The sequence below is a fragment of the Strix uralensis genome, chromosome Z, assembly GCF_047716275.1.
Source record: "Strix uralensis isolate ZFMK-TIS-50842 chromosome Z, bStrUra1, whole genome shotgun sequence".
Lineage (NCBI taxonomy): Eukaryota > Metazoa > Chordata > Aves > Strigiformes > Strigidae > Strix > Strix uralensis.
The window spans coordinates 80,001,867-80,020,566 of record NC_134012.1 but is presented as its reverse complement, the minus strand read 5'-3'; the positions used below and the strand labels follow the sequence as shown (position 1 = coordinate 80,020,566).

General features: G+C 35.3%; 1 protein-coding gene and 1 pseudogene across 3 annotated transcripts in view; one reads left to right on the top strand and one right to left on the bottom strand.

Annotated features, from left to right (window-relative positions):
• VPS13A (vacuolar protein sorting 13 homolog A) overlaps window positions 1–12,707 on the top strand; it is a 108,999-nt gene extending 96,292 nt beyond the window's left edge. For all 3 annotated transcript variants that reach the window (XM_074856681.1, XM_074856680.1, XM_074856679.1), the window contains 4 exons: window positions 4,978–5,063; window positions 5,715–5,838; window positions 7,372–7,446; window positions 9,781–12,707. In XM_074856681.1, the coding sequence (XP_074712782.1) occupies window positions 4,978–5,063; window positions 5,715–5,838; window positions 7,372–7,446; window positions 9,781–9,831 (336 nt within the window). In that variant the 3' untranslated portion in view covers window positions 9,832–12,707. The remainder of the gene's footprint in view (window positions 1–4,977; window positions 5,064–5,714; window positions 5,839–7,371; window positions 7,447–9,780) is intronic.
• A 3,101-nt stretch (window positions 12,708–15,808) lies between these two features.
• Window positions 15,809–18,700, bottom strand: part of LOC141938098 (guanine nucleotide-binding protein subunit alpha-14-like) — a 93,301-nt pseudogene continuing 90,409 nt past the window's right edge.

Genomic DNA, 18,700 nt, shown 5'->3' with positions numbered 1-18,700 from the left:
ACAGTGTTGTGTAAGGTTTCTGCCCAACTATGCTGCAGTGCGTAAACTTGTAGAGAAGACCATCCTTCAAAGCTGTGCTTCAGTACTGTGTCCTATTGTATTGGAGGTGTTCAGCTTTCAGTTCAGTGATCCTTTTTTGGTCATGACGTAAGCTTGAGATCAGGTGTCAGAATGTTGGAAAGGTTTAAGCAGACTCTTGCTTCTGAGCATTCAAATTTCAGTCTGCCAGGAAGAACATCTGAGGAGTGGGAAAAGTGTGCCATAGTCCTTTCTCTTCTTCCTTCACCCTCCTTGGGCTTGGGTTCAAATCAAAACATAAACATTAATATCATGAAGTACTGTAGAACTGAGGTTTCACTTCATAAAACTATAGGGAGAAATTCTTTCCAAAGTTCAAAGTTACTTCGTTTCTATTCAACATTGTCCTGTCTCTTACCAGGCATCCATGCATGCTATCTAGTTTGCTGCTCCATTAATTGGGTCACAGCTGTCATTATCCATCCTCTGTTGGAAAACCTGTTGTGTCTAGGTTAAAGGAAAGAGCAGGATCCCTACCACTTAAATGGGCAACATTTGGATATTATTACATAGCCATTGCCCATCCTCAAATAGAAGACTTGTATATACTTATGGGAAGCTGGCTGAGACTAGCCAACACAAATTGTTTCAGAAGAACATGGAAGCTTGTGTGACTCAGTTTCATTTTAGCTTGTTTGTGACTGAAGCATAAATGTTTATATATGGTGGAAAAGCAAGTAAAAACTAGAAGTGTCCTAGGCAATGCATACACCAGCTTATTTGCTGACAGAGAATACAGAAAATAAAATTGAAATGTTTTTCCATTTCCCTCCTGATAGTGTAATTACTTCAGATGCTACAAATTAAAGAACTTTGGTTGTATTGGCAGGAAACACAAAGAACACCTAGATGTCATGGTCATTATGAAAGTGTAGATCAGTATGGGTTTTTCATTCAGCTCATCAAATGAATTCTCTTGGTATTCAGATCAAAAACTGACCAAGATAATTCTGCCAGTAAGCATAGGCAAATTATATTTCTGTTGTAAATTAGAAACTTTGTGTTCTGAAAGAAAGCTGCTGTCCTAATTTTTACTGTCCTGTATACTGTGGCCTTAGATTGAAATGTTAACCTTGACCACAAATTTCTGTTGATTTGAACAAAACCACGTTGACTTCAGAGTTGCTGTTCAGCATGGCTGAGTGGAATCTTGAATTCAAGCACTAACACATCATGGACAAAAGCTTTGCTTTTTGTAGAATGACATTGCACATTAGGATGACTGGAATGAGGGAGTAGGCAATAAAGGATTAACGTTGGTTCTTATTAATAAAGAATAAGAGAACTTTGCATAGCAGAAAAAAGAATGTTTAACATGTGATTTTTTTCTTTATATAACAGTTTTTCCCCTTTGCTCACACACATCCTATCTTAGGTACTGCTTAGAATTATTAAATGTTTCTGTGGGGAAGATGTGATATACAATTATACCAGGTTAGCCTGCTGAAAGCAATTCTACAGCTTTTGAAGAAGTCATTTTATAATTTTTGCTGAAAAGTACATTCAATATTGGAGTTTCTAGCAACAACAGTGAACTGCCTTCAGAACTTGCACGTTTGGACAGTAATCAGTTTGTAAGGAAATACAATGGCAATCTAAAATCAGACTGAAAACTTCATGTTAATCTGAGCATAACAGAGAAGAGCAGCAGATTTATAACCACTTTTTGCCATATTTTCTTTTATGTGTCATTTGAGATGAGTTCAAGAAGGATATGAATCATTCTGACTTTTGTATCAGACATACTACTAGTATTTTTTTAGAAATATAACCAGAAGTATCATAGATTTAAAACTTTGTCTCCACTACTTAGTCTGCTCTGTTTAATTTCTAACTTTGTCAAGGCTTCTGTACTTGCTCCTCAATCAATTAGAAGCATGTGGTGTGATTAGGAACCTTTCCAAATGCAGATACCACTTTTAAGACACTGAGCATATTTGCATATCCATCTCTGAACAAATGATCACATCTACTGTTAGATTATTGCAGTGACATCTAAGCATTTTGCTGCAGGTAAGAATAATTTGCAAAGGAGGGCATTTGTGCTTGAATTACTTCACATATAACAGCTGCTGTAGTGTCTTTTTTCAATAGATAAATTCAATTTCTATGTCTAGTCAATGAACCATAGCATACACTAAAGTAAAGGTTTATCAACCTTTTTAAATTTGAAATGCAGAAATTGTGTTTTAAAGACTAGTATTTGTTTTCTTACAGCGATAAAACTGATGTTGAACAATGATTGATCATGTTAATTTCATACTTTTGCATCACCAAACAGTGGTCCAAGTTGCTTTCTCCAAACAATTAATAGCTAAATACCACAAAATTTTAAAACTTATTTATGCATCTATATTGAAGGATCATTTATATATCCTTTTATGTTTGAGGTGTATCAGGCACTTTGATAGCAGAGTGCAGTAGTGATCTTGCTGCAAGAATTATCAGCAGTAAATTGGTTTACCCCTCTATATTTTTTAATGAATAGGTGGAAGTCCAATGCTAAAAGGGTAGAAAATTGTAAATGAAGGGTAGAAGAATCTAAAGGCAGAAAATTTAGAAGGAGATACTGCTCAGCATTGGCATAGATACAAGTGTTAATTTCGCAAATGGACTGTGCAGCATTTTCCTGTGCTTTATTTCCCAATTAATGTCTGTTGTCTACAAAACTATAGATGACAGATAACTTGAGTTTATGATCTTTGACTCATAGCTAACGAGGAGTAGTTAGCTCATGCTAGCGACATTTTTGTGCTGAGCAAATCATTTGTTTGTGAACCTTAGTAGAATGAAATACTTTTTGTGAAATTTGGTGGACATTTAAATAGCTTTTGTTTAGGATTCCAACCTGCGTGATAGTTAAGTACTGTACTTCTGTAATAATTTTCATAATTCTCAATTCGTTACCAGTAAACTGAGTAACTTACAGTGGGGTGATACGACTTGTTGAAAATTAACTAGCAAGCTAACGAAAAGACGGGAAGAGGTAACCCCGCTCTCTTTAAATCTCACTTGAGGGGGGTTAACGTTTGGATTGACAACCTTACCTCAGTGCTGTGCAAACCATAAGAAAGCTATCTTCTTTGATGTGGGAGAAAGACTAGAGATCCCTTCCATCCTAATAAGGCTAAATTGCTAAATGCTTCTCCCCTATAATTGCTTCTAATGGAACAGAGATATTGGTCCCACTTTGCAATATTTATAATGTGTTTGGTCAGTAAGAGAAATTGCTGGTATTGTCACAGAGTCTTACAGATTAAATACAACGATGTGTATTTGTTACCTCTGCTGAACCACCCTTGCTCTTTCCACACATGTTACTTCTGTAAGTTTCTGTCAGTTTTCTCCTGCCTTTCCCTGTCTTTCTTGATAGGCCACTAACACTGAAAATCCACCGGGACATAGAACTAGACCAGTAGTCTGCTATCTGTGCTGTCTGTCCATACATCTGTCTATGTCTTCTAACCATCCAACATCTTGTGTGCTGGAACATTATGGAGGCTACCTCGAGAGGATTTTTTTGTTATTTAGTTATGAACTAGGAGCTTGGACCTAAATATGAGAGGCAGGGAGATACTCAAAGTGGAGACATGGCAACCCCTAGACAAAGCTTGGATAAGGAGTTTCCAAAAATAAAATAATAATAATCTGTTTTGCAAGCCCTTAGTTCCTCATTTCTTATGTAAGTATGCACATGATCAACAGCTGTGAGTTTGTAGCCCAACAGAGTTGGGGAGAGAAATAATCTGAGCTTTTGAAGAGCTTTCTGAAAAGCTCTTCTGGGAACCTGTTATTCAAATGTTCTGGTATTTTAGTCACTAAAGAATCAGCATCTTTGAGGGAAGACATCATTTAAAAAAAATCTGTTTGGGCAAGTGGAGTTATCCATGCAGCCAAATTTGAACTTGTAGGGTATGCCTAATTAAGTATCTTTATTACTTTACAGTGGAGATGAACAATCATTAAATGGTTGTGTTATTTTAACTGCATTGAGAACTAATCTACATGTTTTTAAATATTGGCATACATATCTGAAACAATATGTTTGTAGTTAAGGGTTTATTGAATCATACTGGTTTATACTGATCTATTTTACTTCCAGTTTGTAACAGATGGGAAATATGTAAGCAGTCATATTACTATTCCCAGCTAAAATGCAACAATCCTAATTCAGTTACTAATTTAATCACTCATTGCTCAGAAGGTCAGAAATCCAATGATTCCCAAGTCATGTTAAAATTACAGAGCATCTGTTTTTAAAATTTATTTAATCTGCTGTCCTCAATATTTAAAATTTACTGCCCAGTAAAGAATATTCTGCTACAATATTCATGCAAATTGTAGGAAAAGATTAAGTAAATTCAGGGGGAAACGAATATAGAAAAATGCTAAGCATTACCTCAAGTGCATTATGAACTCCCACTGTCTACATGATAGTGGGTTCCTGTATACAATTAAGTATAGATTTTTTTTTCCCATAGTTAATTACTTCAACGTTTTGGAGATGATGACATAAATTAGGAAATGAATCCTTATTTCTTTTGTTGTCTTAGAACTGTATTACTCAGTAGTTCAGTGTGTACTAAAAATATGTAGCAAAGTGAGTCCTGAAATGTTTTGAGAAATTATATTCTTCTTTGCCAGTTTTGGTTAGGATTGATTTTTATTTCCATAGCTGCATGCAACTACTGAATAATTCTGTGTAATTATGAACATTAGCTGTCACAGATCTGTAGGTCATTTTCTGACTTTACAAAAGTAGACTTTTATTTAAAAGTATGTGCTATGTGCTTTGTTATTTCATTTATACTTTTGGAGGATAAATACACTTTAAGCACAAAATTAGTACGTGAATTTATACTAACATATTCAAAGCCATAAAACTTTTATCTCTTTTAGAAAATTGAAAATGGAAGATTTGCAAAACTCAGATATATTGCACATGCTATGGTCAACAGTACAGATCTGTTAATGGTAACAAAAAGGTAAACAGTTTTGACTCTGAATAATAAGTACTTAACACTATCATCAAAATGTGCATGCCTTAATAATTGTTGATCATTAACTTCACTTTGACATGTCTGTCATTATGTAGAGAACATAATGGGGAAGGCATGCTTAGTGTGCTGTTAATAACCTTGTTCAACAACAGCATTGTTCAGCACAAGAGTATGTTATTTTGAGTGTCATAATAATTTATTTAAGGAGAGAAAATGAATTTATGATTCCTTTAGCTGAGAAAGATTTGTTATAAGTCTGGTTAGGCTGAAGTCAATGGAACTGTGGGATTCACTTATAAATTAGCATATTGAAGGAAAACAGGGTAATACAGGAAGAGAGTCGGTATCTAACAGTGGAGTATCAGGCATCCTTCTCAAATAAAAAGCCTGTACAACTTTTTGTAGAAATACAGCTGGAAGTAGTGTTATGGTTTTGCTATGAAATACAGTATTTTAAATAAGAGGAAGGTTCAAAATCCACTCTTTTGGAAAGTATGCTGTATGGTTATGTATCATTAAATGAGAACTGCTTTGAACTATTTGGAACAATGGATGACTTCACTAGAGCTGGGGCAACTTGATAACTTTTAAGTATTTTTACATTAGTCTTTATTAATTTTATTTTCTGGTGCCTAGTGGTGTCTTATTTGTGACAAAAGGGACATTTGGACAGCTGACATGTGAATGGCAATACACTTATGATGAATTTACCAAAGAACCATTCATCGTCGATGGCAGAAGATTACGCATTGAAGCCAAGGTATGTTAACATATTTTGTTTTCTTTTTGTGTTACTGTTTATAAAATTTTAAAACTTTAAATTCCTGATCTATCTTCTTCAAATTCTTGATCTCTCTTCTAGTTGAGATGCACTCAGAAAAGGGAGTTGAAATTTGGCATGGGCAAACTCCTCAGATAACTACCTTCTGATTGTTCTAAGTAGAATGATGACTTGGTGTTTGCAGTTGAAGTTGTTACTTGAGCCCTGGGAATTTTTTGTTTGTGTGCACCAGTTCATGGTCTATTCATAGTTTGGAAAATGCTGATATAACAAAACTCTTTCAGAACATTGTGGAATATTTATATTATGCACTCTAGCACTGTGGAAATATGCCAGTATGTGGGCTTCTGCCTTGTTGCAGTCCCAAAGATTCACATTTGCATGTGCTATGCTTCAGGTTTTTTTTTTTTCTTTTCTGTTTGCTAGTAATCAAATTCTTCAAAAGTATAATAAGGTATTAATATGTCCATAAAAATCATAATGACATATACTTATCCCTTTCAATGCAAGTTGAAGAATATTTCTCTCAGTTACAATTTTTCCTTTAAAAAAATCCCAAAACTTTCTTTTCCTGGAAAACTGGCAAAGGACATAAGGAGAAAGATGACTGCTGATGACTGAGTGTACTTACAGAGGCAAAGTTCTTTAAAAAAAAAAAAATTCTTAAATTATTGTCGAGATGGTAACTGAATTTAATTCCAATCAATAAATTACTTGCCAGTGTTTTGTTTTGTTTCTGTTTTTAATAAGCTTCATGTGTGTAATTACAAATCTTGCTTGCCAGGACAGTCTTGACAGTGTACAAAGTCATTCAGTTTTTCACTCAGATTGTTTGTTTCTATTGCAGAGAGCTTGAAAGGCAGAGCCATATTGGTTTGGAATCCTCCAAACTGGATTTCTGACTGCAAGTGAACTTTTACAGGATGAAATAATTCTTAGAGTTTCTGCCATTTCAGGCAATGCTGAATAACATATCCATCTTTACCCCCACACAGCAGTCATTACAGAGTCCATTCACCTGTCTGCAGTATGCTATTTATTGAAATCTATGGTTGAAAACTGTATTGGGCAAAGCACTGCTTATGTTCTATTTCAGAAACCTAGGTTGCTATTTTCACTAGGACCACTACTTGCAAGTCAGTACTGGTGGAATGTCCACCCAGGTAACGATTTAAAGGAGAATGAAAAATTACAACCTTAGGGAGTACTGGATTTTGTTACCCTACATACTCCATTATCTGCCTTCCATTCCTACACACTTCTATCATCCAGTCTCCAGGGTCTCCATGGTAGAAAGGGAAGTCTGTTATTGCTGAAGTGTTCCACTCCACTGTGCTTTCATGCAGAAAATGAAGTTTCTCAGTGTGTGTGCGTGCAATGTGAACATATTCAGATTAGTTTAATGGGTACACATGGCCGTCTGAACCACAGAGGTGCCTTAATGGTAAACAACTCCTTAGTTGTAAAGTTTGAAGAAACTAACTTCAATTTTGAATTACTATTTTTTTTTAGGAACGAGTTAAGTCTGTGTTCCATGCCAAAGAATTTGGAAAAATTATTAATTTTAAAAGTCCAGAGGATGCTAAGGTAAAGTCAAAATACTATTACTGTTATACTGTGCTAAACTTGGCTTAAAAAGTAAAACAGAAATATTCTTAACCTTGAAACTACTATGTGTATTTAAAATTCAGTATTTCCACACAGCCGTTACACAGATGGAAATGGCAATGATCTATTCAGTACTGAATTTCAAAAATGCTCAATTCCAACTCCAAACTTTTCCTTATATTTGGAATTATAACTGACTGTCAAATTACTGATTTAAAGTACTGCTAACAAAACTAAACAATCAAGAATGTGAATTAAAATAGTGTGTTTTAATAGAAGAAAAAATATTTTTACTCACTTCTACTTTTATTCTGGGGAGTGGACAGGTGTGGTGTCATTCCTCTGTTCCTCAAAATACAGTATTGGTTGAAGAATTAAGAAAATCCGTAATAGAAATACAAATAGTTTATCTGATATATGATATTACTACTATTATTATACACATATCCTCTATGATCTCTTCATTTTGACATCACTAGTTTTGGCTACAACAGAGAGTAGGAGTGGTTCAGGTCTGCTACTAGAACAATGAGGTAGCCAGGTTGTGAAGATTCTGCCTTGTTTTTATTAGTGTAGCTAATTATTTTCACAAACACTACTTTAGTCTTGTATATATTCACACCAGTGGGATATGGTACCCTGAGATCACGCTTTGAAACAGTCTGCGATAGTTGTATCCTCTCATTAGTTTCTTTTGCATCTTTTCATCAGTTTAAGTTGCTTTTGTCTTCGTGAGGGTAGTTTCTAACCCCACGTGAGTGATACTGTTTGACTCTTGCCTCAAAAACCATTCCAAATACTGTCAAGGTACTTGAGGGCTGCGTGCTGAATTTGACTTGTCTTTGTCTTCTTGGAAGTCTCTTTGGAAGTACTTTTTTCTTCTTTCTGTGGTGGAGCAGTGGCAGCATTGAGGTCCAGTATTCTGTGTGGGAAGGGAATCCCATCTGTGTCCTAGCTAAACCAGGAATAATTCCAAAAATCAAATTAATGGATCATATTATGTATGTCATAAGTCTTCAGCAAGGAAAAGAAAGCTGAAAAAGTTGTGTATGCTGTGTTGGTTTGCATATTTTCCTAGGAAGGCCCATGAACCTCATAAAACCAATGGGAATGTGAATTTGAGGGGAAAGGTCACTGTCAGACAGGCTTGGTAAGGAGTGTGATTTTATCTTAGAGAAGGAATACTTAACAGATTAATTCAAAAATTGCCATCAGGGCCTTAGGGGCTATCCTACAGAAAGTAAGTCTTTGAGAGTCACTTCTGGGCTGTTTAGCCTATGGCTCACTTCTGCAAATGTGACACGTGTATATAGAGAGATGGCACTGAGGGAAGTGAAAATGAAACTTGCACCCTTTATAGTAAAAAGGGTATTAGGTCATTTCAGTGACACAGCTTTGTGAACATTGTGTCAGTCTAGTGGACACTACAAGGTTGTTCCATCTGTGAGAAGTGCCATATTCTGATGTGAATAGTAATTTATTGAACAGCCAATTCTTCTTTCAAACCTTTAGCATCCTGCTAAACAGAAGCTCTGGTTTCCTTGAGGGGCTGAGCTTGTGATGGGGAAGAGGGGATCCTAAAGATCTGTAACATAGAACCTGAGCCAGTAACAGAATCTGATTTGTAATAATCCACTCATCTTCCTCGAAGGCATTATGCAGCTTTCTCATGGCAATTCCTTTGTATAACTTCATCTCCTACCCTAGACTTCCATGTCACCGCCCCCTTTTGCCCCGCGCCCCCCCCCCCCCCCCCCCCCCCCCTTTTTTTTTTCCTAGACTCTTGGGAAACTGATTTTCCTTCCCTGTTCAGTAAACATGTGAATAATTTTACATTCCTGGAAAGAAACCAAATATAGTTAAAGAAAGCTTCTTTCTAAATAACTGTATTATCACATTGCTGCAATCTGTTCTTGTCCTCTGTCTTTTGTTATCCTTGCTTCTCTATTGTCATCTGTGATTTGTCTGGAGTTGTAGACTAATGCAGAGGATTAATAATGATGTGGGTGAAATTATGATGTCATTTAATTTTTAAAATATTATTCACTGAAATACAGACCAGGAAACTGAAATATCAACCTAGCCAGTTTAATTAGCTGTGGTATTCAATGTCAGATATTGGTACTTAAATGCCTCCATTTTCATGTGAGAAAATCAGTGATTTATAATCTACAGTAGAATTTTGAGCATTGTGTTAAAACTCAGGAAGAGAGCAGGTAGTGGAGTGTCTGGCCAACCTAATGTTAAGTTTCAGCTGCTTTGTATGTTTTTTATCAAGGACACATTTTTACTTTTTCTTTTTCCTTCACACAGTGGATCCTTTCTAAACTGGAAGAAGTGAGAGAGAATCAGCCAAAACTGTAATGAATGGAGAAGCACGGAGATACGAAGAACACTGAACAGCTACCTTTTAATTCCTCTTTAACAATCAGAACTATTTGAATATCAGCAACAAAAGCAAAAACAGGAGGGAAGGAAGATTTATGAAACTATTTGTTATGCTCAAAACAGGCTATGGCTATATCGCAAAAATAGATGATGTTAAGTTAAAAAAAAATTATATAGTGATCAAAAAATTCTGCCAAGTTCTGGCTTGTTTTGTTTGGGTTTTTTTAGTAAGAATTCCAGATTCCATTTTTTATAAATACAGTGTAAAATTAATTTGTTTTACCATTACATTTGATATTGAAATTGAACTCTGGAATAATTTTTATGATACTATTCAGAGCAAATATTTCAGGTTTAATTTGATTCTGAAAATCAATACTAAGTTTCTGTCTTAGTTTTCATATGACTTGAGACTGTGTTGAAATCCAGATTTCTTTATCAAAGAAAATGTTAACTTAATAATCACTAGTCTTACAACTCAAATTCTAAGAAGGAGGCTACTGACCAGAGAAGTCTAATTTAGATGATCACAGGAGTGGCTGCTTAGTTAACAATGCTATTTTCTTTTTGTAAATTAATGGACCAGGTCATGATGAATTTACAATACAATATCACTTCTATTGCAAACTTTTTTTATATTCTACTCAAGGAAATGTTGCAGCACCTCTATCAATATTCACAGAAAACATAACCGTTTACAAAAATGTATAATGGGGAGAATTAATCTATCTCTGCACTAAAAATATTCATTAAAGCCTATTATTTTAAATATAAGTTATTAATAGTCTTGCAACTCAAGAAGGAGTTTATGGGGTTATAAGTGCACTGTTGCATACCAAAAATAAATGCCTTGGATTACACAGTATTGTGTGCTAAGCAGGTGACTAATAAAGTCAAATTTATATTAAATAATAAATATTTCATAGTTGCTTTTATTAACTTTTCTTACTCAATGAAACTTTTTTGTTTCGTATCCAGATAGCAGAACTTAAATAGGGAGAGCTTGAATATGTGCAGTTCTGTTTATTTCTTAGGTGTAGTAGTCATAGTATTGTTGAATGGCTGTTTACTGCAGTTGATATAAAAAGTACAGGAAACAGAAGAGTGTTACGTGAAGGTTTCCATAAATTCCCATTTCAAAGTCTTCAAAATATCTGGTACCTATAGTAAGTACCTGCTGCCAAAATATTATTTCCAAGCAATTGTTTGGAACATTTATAGCTACAGGATATAAGTCTGACATCTTCCTGGTGGTGCTTGAGATACCCAGATTGTTGCTTTATTGTAAAATCTAAAATGACTAGCATGCTAACCTACAATTGCAGTTCTGTAATTTATTGTAAGTCTTGCCTTTCGTGTTGAGTAACCATTTAGTGGGTTACAAAATACTTGTAATCTTGTAATTTTTCCCATAAATTGTAAATTGAATCAAAAGATGATAAGAGAATTCCAAATTATGACGACTGTGTCACTCCACTTGTTTGTACACAAAGCATGTACCAAGAGTATTAACTCAGGTTATAATCATGCCAAACTAATAGAATACTTTGCCTTAGATAAGTAGTGTTATTAGGTGCACTGAGTACCATTCTATATCTGTAATTTGTTTATCATCTATCACTTTTCATCTTAGGCATGATAGTTAAATTAATAGCTTCACCATGGTCTTGATTCTTGATTACTGTGTTGTCTTCTCCTCTCTATCCCCGTAATTACTGAGTATCTGCTGCAACTTTCACTTCTAGTAACTCTTGCAAGTACTTTGTACATTCCCATTTGTCAAATTACCCTATTCTAAGTATTTTCACAGAACCTGTATTTCAATCAATATTATCTCAATTTCTTAACTTTCTTACATTTATTTTGCCAACAAACTCCTGATTCTTAAATCTTAGCTGGCTCTTCGGTAATATTTGAGCAATTTAACCATTAATGTTGAAGGATTTATTTTAAATGTGCATGTCTGTGGTTAAGTTCATGTTTTGGAAAACATAACAATTCCCCCCAAATTGCACTTTTCCTATAGAGTATGAAATATTTTGATCTTCTGTGCTAACTAAAAGCCTTAATGCAAGAACTAAAACACTGGAAGTGTTCAAAAGTCAACATGGAACCTTTCCCTTCCCTCTCTTCTTGTCCCAACTTGTAATGACATGATTTTCTATAGTTCCCTTTTTCTAGTCAGTAAATTGTATCTTTTTCATTTGTTTTTCCCTTACACTTTCTCCATACAGTTGTGAATGAATTTTGTAATTTCTTGGCAGACACCAGTTGTTTCTGTGTTAACTATACATCAGCCTGGGACGAGGAGAAAGGAATTCAGACTTACAACATGGTGTAGTTTTCTGGATTACTGCAAGATGAGTTGTCCACTCTGCCGTGCCTCATTCCTTATTGCAATATGCATATTTTTTCAACAAGAAGACAGAATAGATATATTAACTTTTATTAAAAATGTATATGCAATTAGACAAGGGGATCTCAATAATAATTAAAACGTGGGCATTTAGGTCTGCCCACTGTGGTGTTTAAAAGTATACCATGGCCTTTACTGAAGTGTAGTGAAGAACAGTTTCTCTTCTTGATGACTGTTACTTAATACTGTTGAGAAATGTCATTTGGGTTCTCAGCAGTAGTTTGTTAAGGGTTAGAATTACCTCTTAAAAAATCAATGACAAACCAAATACAGAATCAAAGATGCCAGACACATTCCTAAAACATTTGTAAGTCTGTTTGCACCTCTTTTTGTCCAGCTGCATGGCTTTGCATGACATGGCTCTTTTGGTTCCCACACTTCTCCCCTCCCCCAACCCCCCTCTTCTTTACCTTGAATAAAGTGAAACTGAATTTTATTTGACTGGAATGTGATTATTACTTGTTTTCTTTATATATTGCTTTAATTAACAGGTAATACCATGACTCAGAATTTCATAGGTTGAAATTGAGAAATTAAGACAAATCCTGTCTCTGAGAACACAAGGTCAGGCTTCTGTTGCAGCCATCTCAGTAAAAGCAGAATATAGGCTGTAGTCCGTACCTTTAGTTTATTATAAGGACAAGTTTTTAATAACTGGATTGACATGTATAAGCTCCCTTTAAAGTATTTTTTTCTGTTGCCACATTGAAAAAATATAGATGATGTTGCCAGATAATGAGATTCTCATGAAATCCTCTTTATTTCCCCCCAAAATTTCTGTATGTATGCCATTAGCTATTTATTATCTTTAGCACTTCACAAAATACACTGACATATCAAACAAATCACTGTCTTTTGTTCTGAGTTACTTTTAGCCATCTGTCTGCAAATAACAAATAACACACACTAGTCAACACAAGACTAATATTACTATGTAATGGTAGTTAAAGTTTAATACTTACAGCATATTCTTGAATTTGAACTGCAAACCCTAAGTTTCTTAATTATTCTGCTGATATAAAACAGTTTCAAGAAATACATCACATACCTTATAATAGGATTGTGGCTTGCTTGTAAATAGCTTCATATCCATATGACATCTAAATAGATTTGTATATATTTGATTTGTATATATTTCCTGATACTGTATTAGCTTCAAGAATCGGAATATTCCACAAAACTATTCAGAAGATTTTTTTTTTTTCCCTTCTTGAGCCTTTCACATTTGAATTCCAGAAAAGAACTACCTAAAGACTGCATTGCTTGGAGTCACAGAAGTATTGTACAAGGCAAGAGTGCGCTGTGTTTCTTCAGCAATCATACAATTCCACAGTACCTTTTTCCAACATTAAACCCTCCTGGTTGATCCCTCTCCATCTGCAGTGACTAATCTTTACTGAAAATGCAGCAAAAACTAAAGCAGCAACAAATACCAATGAAATTCACCTCCCAGTAACTAAGGATACAGGAGGCTAAAGTTCCTAGCAATTAATTACTGAGGAGGGTTTTTTTTTTCCCCCATGTTGATCAATTTATCTGTAACTTCTGCCAAGGAAGGGTCTCAGGTTCTATGCTTAAATAGCCAGACTGGGTGAAGGACCTGTCTGTCTCACTATTGTGTACAGATTATTATGGAAATTAGTTCAATACCGTGGAAGGCTTGGGGTTTTTTTTCCATTTTTTTTTTTTTTTAGGAATTGAGATGTATTTCAAAAGAGCATTGGTGAAAAATACTGCTAATATGCATTGTGTATTTGTAATTGTCTCAGATATGGTGCAAAGGGTTTCTGACTTAGATTTATTTTTCATGTGTATCACAGTACTTGTTGCATTATATAGATCAAAATTTTGCAAAGCATTTCACATTTTCATGCAGAAAGCATTTGTTTATCATCATCTTCACTTGAAATTCAAATTGTCATAGTCTGGTTATATGATTCTTAAATGTTTTATTCTTTTCTGTCTAAAACTGAACATATTAGTAGATAACTTTTTTTCCTTGCCTTTAAATCTATTACTCAGTCAAGATTTGCCCATTATTATTCTTGCCAGTGGATTAATTAGGAATTTTCTGGCAGGTATATGCAAGTACATATATGCATCACCTAGAAGCCTGAGTTGTTATTTGACCTAAGAAATGCACCATGATCTTGGTCACAATTTTTGCTTGATGTGCTGTTTTATTCTGTACTTTCTGTCACTCCCCCTTGGATGCTTCTCGTTCAGTCACTGTACCCTGTACCTCATCCCCGGGTGTACAGCACTGTTCCCTCAGTGCTGATTACTGCTGTTCACTAGTATGGGCACAACATATAGGTCAGTGTCCTTCCCTCACAGAAAAACACTAAAGCAGTGTAAGAACAGGCTTCTACTGCTTGTTCCAAAACACTAAAGAAAGAACAAATGAATCAAATGTTACAGGGTCTTTTCTCCTTAACAACCAAAACCAGCTCTGGGCATACTTTACTTTTTCTGTACTGCTGGACAAGAGGGAACTGTGCTGTTTAATATGTGAAGCAGTAAATATTTTTTACGTGCAGTGAAAGGTCAGGGTGTGCTTTTTGCAAGACTGAACTGAGAGAGCATCAACCTGGGTGAATACAGAGAGGTGCTACACAAGCTGAAAAATCAATGTAACTTGACTTTTCTGCACTGAACATAACTTGCTATTTTATGCTGATAGTAAAAACTACTGCTATAATAGTCCATCTTGGAAAAATGGAATTTTCATCTATTTAAACACAGGAGAGTCTCAGCAAATCTTTTGGGCTGAATTACTGCTAATTACAGACTGTTCTACTAAAACACTCTCCTTATGAATGTTGCTGGGTTAGCTGATCAAGTGCCAATGAGTACCTCAAATTTTGCATCGGTAAAAAGGTTTTCAAGATTGCCCTAATGTCTTTATCATTTTGTCTGAGAATTTTTGACCCAGTGACAGAGGATTGACTGAGATATTAGTGGTGCTGGCATCTTCAGTGGAGAGGTTTGTAGTTGGGCAGGGAGTTGAGGAGACAGGAAAATGGCTGGAAATCTACAAGAGAGCCTTTATTACTCCTTAATCCATGCAAAACTACCTGTGGAGGTAAACAACAGGAAAATGCAAAGTGCAAAAAGCAAGTTATATTAATGACTTGAAGGAATTTAAGGTCTAGTTTATCACAGGCAGCTGTGGATGATCCCTGAGCTCCCATGGCAGTGAACGCTGAGAATGTTGCTAAATGCCTTGCTGTTTGAGAAACACTTCCCCTTCAGAAAAGAGTAAATTCCATGGACTGACTACAAGATCTTAATCTGTTATTCCTTAACTGTGAAAGGTATTTTATTACTGTAAGGCACTTGAACAAAAAGGCAGTGATATGCAATAATTAATCTTTTGTAATGATTCCTAGAACATGAACAGGTTTATTTTATCAAGGCTACTGAGAGATGCTTCTAAAAAGTGTAAAAATTTACCCTAGTCTTTCAACTACATTTCTCAGAACAAGAATATAAAAATATGTAGCAGCCTAAAATAAGATTAACTTGTCATTTTTAAGGCATCACTTTATTTAATTTATAAATTTGAAATTTTATAAGCTATGATTGTAAATGCTAAATAAAAAATTGCAAAAAAGAAAAAAATCTTAAGAAAATACCAGCTGACAGCAATGTAGTTATGTATGTCCTTCTAAATATACTTAATTTCCACAGCTATCAAAAAATAATTCACAGGCAAAACCAGTATTCTAAATGTACATCTTAAAAAGTAAACTTTGAAACTAATTCTTTAAAGTTCTCTTAAACCATACTTCAGTAAATATAAATCCTCCTCCCATTTCTGTACATGGTATTTAAAAAGACACTTTTTAATTAACACAGGCTGTGCTATGGATAAGCCACACTTTGTGTAGTTTATGTTTTTTCTTTAAACCAGGTTGAACTCCCTCAAGTTTAATTGCAGGATTGTGTCCTTGACAGCGGCGAAGACGAAATGAATATTTTCTGTGTCCATGGCACAAGTGAAGTGAGAATAGATTACTTTCTCCTTGTCTGGATTCCGATCCTGATACAGCTTCAAAATGAAGTCTCTGGCAGCTTTGACATCTTGTTTAGGTCCTAGTCAAAAGCAGAATCAGTGGTTTTGAACAGTTAAAAGCTATGGGTCAAGGAAGAAACATATGGACAGTATCTTAACAGTCTAATTTCTTCTTTAAATGTCAAATTGTCATGAAGGCATACTCCCTTGTTGGCATTTTCTCATTCATATGTTACTGGAACAAAAGCTGTTACAACGCTGCTTTCTAAAATGTGTGGAGTATGCTTTTTTCAACAGTAAACCATACAGGTCAAAGTAATTTTTTATAAAAACCTACACAACTGAAATTACCTAGCATATAATAATAGTTTGCTACATTATTATAGTATGTCAAAGATCATGAGAGAAATTAAATTTTCTAAAACACACAGAGTAAACAGAATCACAGAATCATCTAGGTTGGAAAGGACCTTGAAGATCATCCAGTCCAACAATCAACCCAACATTAACAGTTCCCAACTACACCATATCCCTAAGTGCTATGTCAACCCGACTCTTAAACACCTCCAGGGATGGGGACTCCACCACCTCCCTGGGCAGCCCATTCCAACGCCTAACAACCCGTTCTGTAAAGAAATACTTCCTAATATCTAGTCTAAACCTTCCCTGGTGCAGCTTGAGGCCATTACCTCTTGTCCTATCACTTGTTACTTGGTTAAAGAGACTCATCCCCAGCTCTCTGCACCCTCCTTTCAGGTAGCTGTAGAGGGCGATGAGGTCTCCCCTCAGCCTCCTCTTCTCCAGACTAAACAACCCCAGTTCCTTCAGCCACTCCTCGTACGACCTGTGCTCCAGACCCTTCACCAGCCTCGTTGCCCTTCTCTGGACACGCTCGAGTCATTCAATGTCCTTTTTGTAGTGAGGGGCCCAAAACTGAACACAGTAATCGAGGTGCGGCCTCACCAGTGCCGAGTACAGGGGTAAGATCACTTCCCTGTCCCTGCTGGCCACGCTATTGCTGATACAAGCCAGGATACCACTGGCCTTCATGGCCACCTGGGCACACTGCTGGCTCATGTTCAGCCGGCTGTCAAACAGTAGTCTCTTTGGCCAAGAGAGAGATGGGTGTTTTCTCTGTAGCTATGAAATCATTCTAACTCTTTTCATTAATTGTAGGATTCAATGTGATACGTGTCTTGCAGAATATAATACTGTATTAAGTAACAGAATACATCTGTGATTATTTTCACCATTCTTTTGATGACTTTATAAGTAACATTTGTTAAGGAAAGTTAACTGTGGACTTTTATATAGATAAGTTATAATAATGAATGCAAGACTGTACTATGGGTTATTACTATACAAAGAGTTGGATTAATAGCTGTATTTCCCAAGTTCCCCCCATATCTTGACTTTTGAGATCAGAGAAGAAAAAGGTGCTTCTTCTCATAAATAAATAGTGATTGTGCCACTTTAATAGTAACAGAAGGGCTGCAAGAAATCTCTTAATACTCTGTCCACAATGGTCCAGTAAAAAAACAAAGTTCCAGTAAAACAGAGTAACTTCAGTTTGTATTTTAAAAAATAGAGCAGAAAAGCACAGATATCAAATATATTGCATAATTCCACTTTCTGTATTCAATTTCATGAGGAAAAACTAACTGGTTTAAATATTAGTTTTAACTTTGTGAAGATAGTGTGGGATAAATGCTTATCTGTGTATTCTGGAAAGTAACTAAGGAAATACACGATTTTCTCTTCTAGAAGATCTTTTTTATTTAAAAACGAAATGACTGAAGAATTCAGAATCTAGGGATATGTAATGATAGTTTTAAATAAAGCTTTGCTTTCTTCCATTTGATTCTACAACAAAAATTAATGTGAAGTTACACTCTCTAGACAGTAGCATATACAAATCAGATCACCCAGAGATCATAAAGGTTTTTTGAAAGCCTTAGAAAAAAATATTGCTTTTATTAAGTAAAATTGAAATGCGCTGGTTGATCATACTCTTCACATTCTATATCCTTTTATTCACTGGATCTTGGATCACCACTATGAATGGCATGATGGCATGTGAAATCAAGGTAAACCTTAATAATAGAAATTATAAGAATTCTTGTATGAGTTAATGAGCAGCCATGGACTGCTGCACTGTGAAAGCCTCTTCTGACCTCACAGTGAGAGCTGAAGAAGGGTGTATCAGGACAGATATCTGGTATTAACATACTGTAACATAATGAAAGGACAAGAGCGTATGTGTTCATCTATACTAATAATAAAGTCTGTCCATTTCAAGAGAGATGTAAGGAACACCACATTCAGACATTGCTGTTTGGAGTCCCTGGGGATAAGCTTGTGATGGCAGTCAGTTTGTTATATATTTCCTAATGTCCAAAGTGTGCATAACA